The sequence below is a fragment of the Salvelinus alpinus genome, chromosome 21, assembly GCF_045679555.1.
Source record: "Salvelinus alpinus chromosome 21, SLU_Salpinus.1, whole genome shotgun sequence".
NCBI classification, from domain to species: Eukaryota; Metazoa; Chordata; class Actinopteri; order Salmoniformes; family Salmonidae; genus Salvelinus; species Salvelinus alpinus.
Genome location: NC_092106.1, coordinates 51093347 through 51104676, shown reverse-complemented (window position 1 = coordinate 51104676; position 11330 = coordinate 51093347). Strand labels below are relative to the sequence as shown.

Here is an 11330-nt window from a genome sequence, read left to right as displayed (position 1 = left end):
CTAACAAGTCAGTTTGTCAAATTTCTGCTCTGCTAGAGCTTCCCCGGTCAAATGTAAGTGCTGTTATTGTGAAGTGAACACGTCTAGGAGCAACAACGGCTCAGCCGTTAAGTGGTAGGCCACACAAGCTCACAGAACGGGAGCGGAGAGTGATGAGGCGCATAGCGCGTAAAACAATCGTCTGTCCTCGGTTGCAACTCTCACTACCGAGTTCCAAACTGCCTCTGGAAGCAACGTCAGCACAATAACTGTTCGTAAGGAGTTAAATGAAATGGGTTTCCATGGCCGAGCAGCCACACACAAGCCTAAGATCACCATGTGCAATGCCAAGCGTTGGCTGGAGTGGTGTAAAGCTTGCCGCCATTGGACTCTGGAACAGTGGAAACACATCCTCTGGAGTGATGAATCATGCTTCACCATCTGACAGTCTGACGGACGAATCTGGGGTTTGGCGGATGCCAGGAGAACAGTACCTGCCTGAATGCATAGTGCCAACTGTAATGTTTGGTGGAGGAGGAATAATGGTCTGGGTCTGTTTTTCATGTTTCGTGCCCCTTAGTTCCAGTGAAGGGAAATCTTAACGCTACAGCATAAAATTACATTCTAGATGATTCTGTGCTTCCAACTTTGTGGCAACAGTTTGGGGAAGGCCCTTTCCTGTTTCAGCATGACAATGCCCCCGTGCACAAAGCGAGGTCCATACAGAAATGGTTTGTCAAGATCGGTGTGGAAGAACTTGACTGGCCTGCGCAAGGCCCGACCTCAACCCCATCGAACACCTTTGTGATGAATTGGAACGCCGACTGCGAGCCAGGCCTATTCGCCCAACATCACTGCCCGACCTCACTAATGCTCTTGTGGCTGAATGGAAGCAAGTCCCAACATCTAGTAGAAAGCCTTCCCAGAAGGGTGAAGTCTGTTTATAGGAGCAAAGGGAGGACCAACTCCATATTAATGCCCATGGTTTTGGAATGAGATGTTCGACAAGCAGGTGTCCACATACTTTTGGTCATGTAGTGTATCTAATTAGCCAGCTAGCTAAGCTCCATAGATCTACATGGGCTGAATTCAAACTACACATATTTTCCACGGTGACTGGTCTGTCGCCTTACTCCGTGGTGACTGGTCTGTCGCCTTACTCCGTGGTGACTGGTCTGTCGCCTTACTCCGTGGTGACTGGTCTGTCGCCTTACTCCGTGGTGACTGGTCTGTCGCCTTACTCCGTGGTGACTGGTCTGTCGCCTTACTCCGTGGTGACTGGTCTGTCGCCACCCTCCACGGTGACTGATCTGTCGCCACCCTCCACGGTGACTGATCTGTCGCCACCCTCCACGGTGACTGGTCTGTCGCCTTACTCCGTGGTGACTGATCTGTCGCCACCCTCCACGGTGACTGGTCTGTCGCCACCCTCCACGGTGACTGATCTGTCGCCACCCTCCACGGTGACTGATCTGTCGCCACCCTCCACGGTGACTGGTCTGTCGCCACCCTCCACGGTGACTGGTCTGTCGCCTTACTCCGTGGTGACTGATCTGTCGCCACCCTCCACGGTGACTGGTCTGTCGCCATCCTCCACGGTGACTGGTCTGTCGCCTTACTCCGTGGTGACTGGTCTGTCGCCATCCTCCACGGTGACTGGTCTGTCGCCTTACTCCGTGGTGACTGGTCTGTCGCCTTACTCCGTGGTGACTGGTCTGTTGTCATTTTTCCATGGTTTCAGGTGTGAACATTTCCGTGTGTTGCTGAACGAGACAGACGAGGAGTCTATTGAGGTCCACCAGTTCTCTTACCTGGTGTACAGGGCCTTCCTGGAATACCTGTACACGGACACCATCAACCTGCCTCCAGAGGACGCCATAGGTTCGTATTTATTTTACATTTATTTAACTAAGTCAGTTAAGAACAAATTCTTATTTTCAATGACGGCCTACCGGGGAACAGTGGGTTTAACAGTTTTTTTCAGGGGGCAGAACGACATATTTGTACCTTGTCAGCTCGGGGATTCGATCCAGAAACCTTTCGGTTACTAGTCCGACGCTCTAACCACTAGGCTACCCTGCCGCCTGGTACGACACCTAACCCTAGCGTACCTTTAGGCCAGAGGTACGACGCAGTGTTTCCCCTAGATTATTCTCCAGGCGGGGGGGTGCAAAGAACTCCATAAGTACACCACAGTGTTTTCCCTAGCTTAATTATTTACCAGGCGGTTCGCAAAGGACCCCCAAAATCAGCATCTAGGGCCTCACGTGAGTTAAGACGGCTTATAGAAAGTGTTGTAATACACTACAATTCCTCCGTTAACCTGGACTCAGCAGGAGATCACTGTAAAATGACTGGGGCACCATTTGGGCCGTATTCCATGTATCTCTCCTGTGTTTACTGTAGGTCTCCTGGACTTGGCTACGTTCTACCGTGAGACGCGTCTGAAGAGACTGTGTCAGGAGACCATCAAGAGAGGCATCTCTGAGGAAAACGCTGTTACGCTGCTCTCTGCTGCCGTCAAGTACGAGGCCAGGGTAAGAGGCTTAATACGTAATGTTATCATCCTGTAGACCCTGAAAACTGACCAGTCAGCCCAGACCCTCTCTGTTGTCCTCCCGTAGACCCTGAACACTGACCAGCCAGCCCAGACCCTCTCTGTTGTCCTCCCGTAGACCCTGAACACTGACCAGCCAGCCCAGACCCTCTCTGTTGTCCTCCCGTAGACCCTGAACACTGACCAGCCAGCCCAGACCCTCTCTGTTGTCCTCCCGTAGACCCTGAACACTGACCAGCCAGCCCAGACCCTCTCTGTTGTCCTCCCGTAGACCCTGGCCGCTGACCAGCCAGCCCAGACCCTCTCTGTTGTCCTCCCGTAGACCCTGAACACTGACCAGCCAGCCCAGACCCTCTCTGTTGTCCTCCCGTAGACCCTGGCCACTGACCAGCCAGCCCAGACCCTCTCTGTTGTCCTCCCGTAGACCCTGGCCGCTGACCAGCCAGCCCAGACCCTCTCTGTTGTCCTCCCGTAGACCCTGAACACTGACCAGCCAGCCCAGACCCTCTCTGTTGTCCTCCCGTAGACCCTGGCCGCTGACCAGCCAGCCCAGACCCTCTCTGTTGTCCTCCCGTAGACCCTGAACACTGACCAGCCAGCCCAGACCCTCTCTGTTGTCCTCCCGTAGACCCTGGCCACTGACCAGCCAGCCCAGACCCTCTCTGTTGTCCTCCCGTAGACCCTGGCCGCTGACCAGCCAGCCCAGACCCTCTCTGTTGTCCTCCCGTAGACCCTGAACACTGACCAGCCAGCCCAGACCCTCTCTGTTGTCCTCCCGTAGACCCTGGCCGCTGACCAGCCAGCCCAGACCCTCTCTGTTAACTCTACAGTCACTGTCCTGTCTGTTGTACTAGCTGTTACCTCTACAGTCACTGTCCTGTCTGTTGTACTAGCTGTTACCTCTACAGTCACTGCCCTCTGTGTTGTACTAGCTGTTACCTCTACAGTCACTGCCCTGTCTGTTGTACTAGCTGTTACCTCTACAGTCACTGCCCTGTCTGTTGTACTAGCTGTTACCTCTACAGTCACTGCCCTGTCTGTTGTACTAGCTGTTACCTCTACAGTCACTGCCCTGTCTGTTGTACTAGCTGTTACCTCTACAGTCACTGTCCTGTCTGTTGTACTAGCTGTTACCTCTACAGTCACTGCCCTCTGTGTTGTACTAGCTGTTACCTCTACAGTCACTGTCCTGTCTGTTGTACTCGCTGTTACCTCTACAGTCACTGCCCTGTCTGTTGTACTAGCTGTTACCTCTACAGTCACTGCCCTGTCTGTTGTACTAGCTGTTACCTCTACAGTCACTGCCCTGTCTGTTGTACTAGCTGTTACCTCTACAGTCACTGTCCTGTCTGTTGTACTAGCTGTTACCTCTACAGTCACTGCCCTGTCTGTTGTACTAGCTGTTACCTCTACAGTCACTGTCCTGTCTGTTGTACTAGCTGTTACCTCTACAGTCACTGCCCTGTCTGTTGTACTAGCTGTTACCTCTACAGTCACTGCCCTGTCTGTTGTACTAGCTGTTACCTCTACAGTCACTGCCCTGTCTGTTGTACTAGCTGTTACCTCTACAGTCACTGCCCTGTCTGTTGTACTAGCTGTTACCTCTACAGTCACTGCCCTGTCTGTTGTACTAGCTGTTACCTCTACAGTCACTGCCCTGTCTGTTGTACTCCTCCTGTCCCCAGCGCTGACCAGCCATCTCCCTGTTCCTCCTACAGGACCTGGAAGAGTTCTGCTTCAAGTTCTGTGTGAACCACCTGACAGCCGTTACGCAGACGCAGGCCTTCGCCGACATGGACCACGAGCTGCTGAAGACCTTCATCAGTAAAGCTAGTCGCTATGGGGCCTTCAAAAACTGACTGATCCACAGCCCACTGGCTAAGACGCTGGGTTAAGAGACTGGGGAAGGGGATGGGGGAGGGGATGGGGGAGTGGGATGGAGGAGGGGATGGGGGAGGGGATGGGGGAGTGGGATGGAGGAGGGGATGGGGGAGGGGATGGGGGAGTGGGATGGAGGAGCAGGAAGGGGAATGGGTGAGGGGGATGGGGGAGCAGGAAGGGGAATGGGTGAGGGGATGGGTGAGGGGGATGGGGGAGCAGGAAGGGGAATGGGTGAGGGGATGGGGGAGTGGGATGGAGGAGCAGGAAGGGGAATGGGTGAGGGGATGGGGGAGTGGGATGGAGGAGCAGGAAGGGGAATGGGGGAGTGGGATGGAGGAGCAGGAAGGGGAATGGGTGAGGGGATGGGGGAGTGGGATGGAGGAGCAGGAAGGGGAATGGGGGAGTGGGATGGAGGAGCAGGAAGGGGAATGGGTGAGGGGGATGGGGGAGTGGGATGGAGGAGCAGGAAGGGGAATGGGGGAGTGGGATGGAGGAGCAGGAAGGGGAATGGGTGAGGGGGATGGGGGAGCAGGAAGGGGAATGGGTGAGGGGGATGGGGGAGCAGGGAGGGGAATGGGTGAGGGGATGGAGGAGTGGGATGGAGGAGCAGGAAGGGGAATGGGTGAGGGGATGGGTGAGGGGGATGGGGGAGCAGGGGGGGAATGGGTGAGGGGATGGGGGAGTGGGATGGAGGAGCAGGAAGGGGAATGGGTGAGGGGATGGGGGAGTGGGATGGAGGAGCAGGAATGGGTGAGGGGATGGGTGAGGGGGATGGGGGAGCAGGAGGGGAATGGGTGAGGGGATGGGGGAGTGGGATGGAGGAGCAGAAAGGGGGAGGGGATGGGGGAGCAGGAGGGGAATGGGTGAGGGGATGGGGGAGCAGGAAGGGGAATGGGTGAGGGGATGGGGGAGTGGGATGGAGGAGCAGGAAGGGGAATGGGTGAGGGGATGGGTGAGGGGAATGGGGGAGTAGGAGGGGAATGGGTGAGGGGGATGGGGGAGCAGGGAGGGGAATGGGTGAGGGGATGGGGGAGTGGGATGGAGGAGCAGGAAGGGGAATGGGTGAGGGGATGGGTGAGGGGAATGGGGGAGCAGGAAGGGGAATGGGTGAGGGGATGGGGGAGCAGGCAGGGGAATGGGTGAGGGGATGGGGGAGTGGGATGGAGGAGCAGGAAGGGGAATGGGTGAGGGGATGGGTGAGGGGGATGGGGGAGCAGGAAGGGGAATGGGTGAGGGGATGGGGGAGTGGGATGGAGGAGCAGGAAGGGGAATGGGTGAGGGGATGGGGGAGTGGGATGGAGGAGCAGGCAGGGGAATGGGGGAGTGGGATGGAGGAGCAGGAAGGGGAATGGGTGAGGGGATGGGGGAGTGGGATGGAGGAGCAGGAAGGGGAATGGGGGAGTGGGATGGAGGAGCAGGAAGGGGAATGGGTGAGGGGGATGGGGGAGTGGGATGGAGGAGCAGGGAGGGGAATGGGGGAGTGGGATGGAGGAGCAGGAAGGGGAATGGGGGAGGGGGATGGGGGAGCAGGAAGGGGAATGGGTGAGGGGGATGGGGGAGGAGGAAGGGGAATGGGTGAGGGGATGGGTGAGGGGGATGGGGGAGCAGGAGGGGAATGGGTGAGGGGATGGGGGAGTGGGATGGAGGAGCAGGAAGGGGGAGGGGATGGGGGAGGGGATGGGGGAGCAGGAGGGGAATGGGTGAGGGGATGGGGGAGGGGATGGGGAAGCAGGAAGGGGAATGGGTGAGGGGATGGGGGAGTGGGATGGAGGAGCAGGAAGGGGAATGGGTGAGGGGATGGGTGAGGGGAATGGGGGAGCAGGAGGGGAATGGGTGAGGGGATGGGTGAGGGGGATGGGGGAGCAGGAAGGGGAATGGGTGAGGGGATGGGGGAGTGGGATGGAGGAGCAGGAAGGGGAATGGGTGAGGGGAATGGGGGAGCAGGAAGGGGAATGGGTGAGGGGATGGGGGAGTGGGCTGGAGGAGCAGGAAGGGGAATGGGTGAGGGGATGGGTGAGGGGAATGGGGGAGCAGGAGGGGAATGGGTGAGGGGATGGGTGAGGGGGATGGGGGAGCAGGAAGGGGAATGGGTGAGGGGATGGGGGAGTGGGATGGAGGAGCAGGAAGGGGAATGGGTGAGGGGATGGGTGAGGGGAATGGGGGAGCAGGAAGGGGAATGGGTGAGGGGATGGGGGAGTGGGCTGGAGGAGCAGGAAGGGGAATGGGTGAGGGGATGGGGGAGTGGGATGGAGGAGCAGGAAGGGGAATGGGTGAGGGGATGGGTGAGGGGGATGGGGGAGGAGGAAGGGGAATGGGTGAGGGGATGGGGGAGTGGGATGGAGGAGCAGGAAGGGGAATGGGTGAGGGGATGGGGGAGTGGGATGGAGGAGCAGGCAGGGGAATGGGGGAGTGGGATGGAGGAGCAGGAAGGGGAATGGGTGAGGGGATGGGGGAGTGGGATGGAGGAGCAGGAAGGGGAATGGGGGAGTGGGATGGAGGAGCAGGAAGGGGAATGGGTGAGGGGGATGGAGGAGCAGGAAGGGGAATGGGGGAGTGGGATGGAGGAGCAGGAAGGGGAATGGGTGAGGGGGATGGGGGAGCAGGAAGGGGAATGGGTGAGGGGGATGGGGGAGCAGGAAGGGGAATGGGTGAGGGGATGGAGGCGTGGGATGGAGGAGCAGGAAGGGGAATGGGTGAGGGGGATGGAGGAGCAGGAAGGGGAATGGGTGAGGGGATGGGTGAGAGGGATGGGGGAGCAGGAGGGGAATGGGGGAGGGGATGGGGGAGTGGGATGGAGGAGCAGGAAGGGGAATGGGTGAGGGGATGGGGGAGTTGGATGGAGGAGCAGGAAGGGGAATGGGTGAGGGGATGGGTGAGGGGGATGGGGGAGCAGGAAGGGGAATGGGTGAGGGGATGGGGGAGTGGGATGGAGGAGCAGGAAGGGGGAGGGGATGGGGGAGGGGATGGGGGAGCAGGAAGGGGAATGGGTGAGGGGATGGGGGAGCAGGCAGGGGAATGGGTGAGGGGATGGGGGAGTGGGATGGAGGAGCAGGAAGGGGAATGGGTGAGGGGATGGGGGAGTGGGATGGAGGAGCAGGAAGGGGAATGGGTGAGGGGATGGGGGAGCAGGAAGGGGAATGGGTGAGGGGATGGGTGAGGGGGATGGGGGAGCAGGAAGGGGAATGGGTGAGGGGATGGGTGAGGGGGATGGGGAATGGGTGAGGGGATGGGGGAGTGGGATGGAGGAGCAGGAAGGGGAATGGGTGAGGGGATGGGGGAGCAGGAAGGGGAATGGGTGAGGGGATGGGTGAGGGGGATGGGGGAGCAGGAAGGGGAATGGGTGAGGGGATGGGGGAGTGGGATGGAGGAGCAGGAAGGGGAATGGGTGAGGGGATGGGGGAGTGGGATGGAGGAGCAGGAAGGGGAATGGGGGAGTGGGATGGAGGAGCAGGAAGGGGAATGGGTGAGGGGATGGGGGAGTGGGATGGAGGAGCAGGAAGGGGAATGGGGGAGTGGGATGGAGGAGCAGGAAGGGGAATGGGTGAGGGGGATGGAGGAGCAGGAAGGGGAATGGGGGAGTGGGATGGAGGAGCAGGAAGGGGAATGGGTGAGGGGGATGGGGGAGCAGGAAGGGGAATGGGTGAGGGGGATGGGGGAGCAGAAAGGGGAATGGGGGATGGGGGAGCAGGAAGGGGAATGGGTGAGGGGGATGGAGGAGCAGGAAGGGGAATGGGTGAGGGGGATGGGGGAGTGGGATGGAGGAGCAGGAAGGGGAATGGGGGAGTGGGATGGAGGAGCAGGAAGGGGAATGGGTGAGGGGGATGGGGGAGCAGGAATGGGTGAGGGGGAAGGGGAATGGGTGAGGGGATGGAGGAGCAGGAAGGGGAATGGGTGAGGGGGAGTGGGAGTGGGATGGAGGAGCAGGAAGGGGAATGGGTGAATGGGTGCTGCTGTGGAGGGTTTGGATGCTATTGGACGCCCTTATCACTGGTCCTATAGATGCTGTTACACCACACTAGCACAGAACAGGAGACCAAACAGACGGGGGGGGGGGAGGGGGGGAAACAACTGACTAATGGCAGTTAAAGACTAAATGGACACTAACCAACTAAATGGTCACCAACGTAAGTGGGGGGGGGGAGGACCAGGGCCCGTAGAGGGGAGGGGGGGACCAGGGCCCGTAAGGGGGGGGGGGGGGGCGGGGCCGTAAGTGGGGGGGGGGAAGACCAGGGCCCGTAGAGGGGAGGGGAGGACCAGGGCCCGTAAGGGGGGAGGGCCCGTAAGAGGGGAGGGGGGGACCAGGGCGTGATCAGGATCCATAGGGGGAACACTGTGTTGGGGATAGGTTGTCATTTGATAAGCAGACATTGTAGTAAAACGGCATCATATTGGCACCTTGCAGATACAGTATATTTACAGCAGTTAGTTTAGGGGCCTCTATTCAAAGCGTTAAAGATTGAGTGATTTAAAATGTAAATGTGTTTCCGATAGAGCGACATGAGCAGCGTTTACCGTGAATGGAGTCTCCGCTAACGCAGAAACATTTCCTTTTCAATTTGAATCATGACGCGAGGCTGATCTTCTGTGATATGGATTGAATTGAGCCCTGGGTTATATTGGTGGAACTCACCCTCTGTCTTTACAAGTGGGCTTTATGGTCAGTGGCGTGGCAGTACTGCTAGCCCCCCCAAGTGCAAATGACAACTGAATGTGTGATGGAAACTGGTTCCTTCAACTTGGGTCTATTAAGAGAGTCTTATAGGCCTGTTTTATACAGAAACAATAGGATCAAATGCTTTGTCATTGAGAAGCCAATGATGTTTTAATAAATCTGGATGAAACTGTCATTTTTTTTGGTTCTGTTTTAGCTACTGGGTTCCCATTTTGAGGATGTACAACCCCCCCCCCCCTGGCTATTTGGGGATGTACAACCCCCTCGTCCATTTGAGGATGTACAACCCCCCCCCCCGGCTATTTGAGGATGTACAACCCCCCCGTCCATTTGAGGATGTACAACCCCCCGGTCCATTTGAGGATGTACAACCCCCCCCCGGCCATTTGAGGATGTACAACCCCCTCCCCCGGCCATTTGAGGATGTACAACCCCCCCCCCGGCCATTTGAGGATGTACAACCCCCCCCCCCCCCCCCCCCCGGCTATTTGAGGATGTACAACCCCCCCGTCCATTTGAGGATGTACAACCCCCCCCCGGCCATTTGAGGATGTACAACCCCCCCCCCGGCCATTTGAGGATGTACAACCCCCCCCCCCGGCCATTTGAGGATGTACAACCCCCCCCGGCCATTTGAGGATGTACAACCCCCCCCCGGCTATTTGAGGATGTACAACCCCCCCGTCCATTTGAGGATGTACAACCCCCCCCCCCGGCCATTTGAGGATGTACAACCCCCCCCCCCCCGGCCATTTGAGGATGTACAACCCCCCCCCCCGGCTATTTGAGGATGTACAACCCCCCCGTCCATTTGAGGATGTACAACCCCCCCCCGGCCATTTGAGGATGTACAACCCTGGCCAGAAGTAGTGGACTACATAGGTAATAGGTTTCCATTTGGCATGCAGAATATGTCGTCTGGTGCCAGTGCTACCCATTCTAACTCGTCCATAATACTGAATAACCTTTGTACACCGAGGTGTGATGCCTGCTGTGAACCAGAGGGGGGCGTTGTTTCATTCTTCTAGACGTCCATACTGACAGAACGCTCCTGGGAACTCATTTATAAAAACGGACTTTCGATCTTAAGTATGACTTACGCAGAAAACCACGTATTAGTAGTTATTTATAAAACTTTACTTTGACGTAGAAATGATCGTATCTCTACTCAAAGTCTAGATTTGACGTAAGTGATTTTCCTGCTGGTTATGTATGACTATATTTTCCCCTTGCAGTTTAAGGTCAGACCTTTTATTTTTCACATCAGACACAGTTCTGTCTTGCTGTCCCACCTCGTTCCCTGCAGCGGCGACACACTCCCAAAGATACCTGTTTTTGGGCTTTTTGTTTGTCAACCCACTATTTAGTCCACCGAATAATACGTGTTGCCTGTCTTCATTCTCCTTCTACCATCGCCGTGATCTCGTATTTCGGGACCGTGGCTATTCCCGTCTAAACGTTTGTGCTAGCGTTCTGTGAGGGGAAATCGCTGATATTTGTAAGGCACGTTCAGGTGTCGTTAATTAGAGATTTATATAGATCACAGGTGCGTAAGTTACAAATGGGCCTCATTAGAAGCTGCCTAAGCAAGGTTTTTCATGCTCAGTATGTTTTTATGAATGAAACGTAAGCACACCGTCGGTAATGATCTTACGACCATTTGTTATAAATGAGGCCCTCTGCTCCTTGTGGGGATAATGGGGGACATTTTATTTTTTATCATGTTTTCAGCTTTTTCCATGACATTTGCAGATTAATTTTTTATTTTATTTTCCAGTCTTTAACTTTGGAGTTTCCAAATGACTTGTCAATTCCCTGCTTTAAACTGGTTATATCAAAACCATTTTAGGCCATTCGCTTGGAGAAAACCTTGGGGAAATAACTTGTAATTTATGAATTGATAAGGGTGCCCAGATGTCTCCAAGTCGCACATAAACGGATGTAATCCTATTGATGGTATCAGACTTCTGAACTAGGGGTTTAAGTCTCACCACTGATGTTGTCATACCACACAGGAACCGATAAGCAATCGTCATTTCACTCTCCTCGCACAAATAATGCTCTCCAATTCTCTTCTGTTTTGCTGTAGTAGCCAATGATTTGTCTATGAAAGTTGTGGGAAAGTTTTTTTAAGATTCTCCACACACAGAATATGATGTAAAAGTCCATTTCAATGAGGCCTTGACAAACTGAATCGTGAAAGAGTTCATAAATATGGATCGAATAAGTAACAAATGCTAA

At 56.0% G+C, this 11330-nt stretch overlaps 1 protein-coding gene across 4 annotated transcripts in view; it reads left to right on the top strand.

Annotated features, from left to right (window-relative positions):
• Positions 1–4445, top strand: part of rcbtb2 (regulator of chromosome condensation (RCC1) and BTB (POZ) domain containing protein 2) — a 29162-nt gene extending 24717 nt beyond the window's left edge. For 3 of the 4 annotated variants that reach the window (XM_071358140.1, XM_071358138.1, XM_071358139.1), the window contains 3 exons: positions 1721–1860; positions 2386–2516; positions 4255–4445. In XM_071358140.1, the coding sequence (XP_071214241.1) occupies positions 1721–1860; positions 2386–2516; positions 4255–4395 (412 nt within the window). In that variant the 3' untranslated portion in view covers positions 4396–4445. Of the gene's footprint in view, positions 1–1720; positions 1861–2385; positions 2517–4221 lie in introns of all 4 variants that reach the window. The other variant, XM_071358141.1, reaches the window with a different exon arrangement.
• The last annotated feature ends 6885 nt before the right edge of the window (positions 4446–11330 follow it).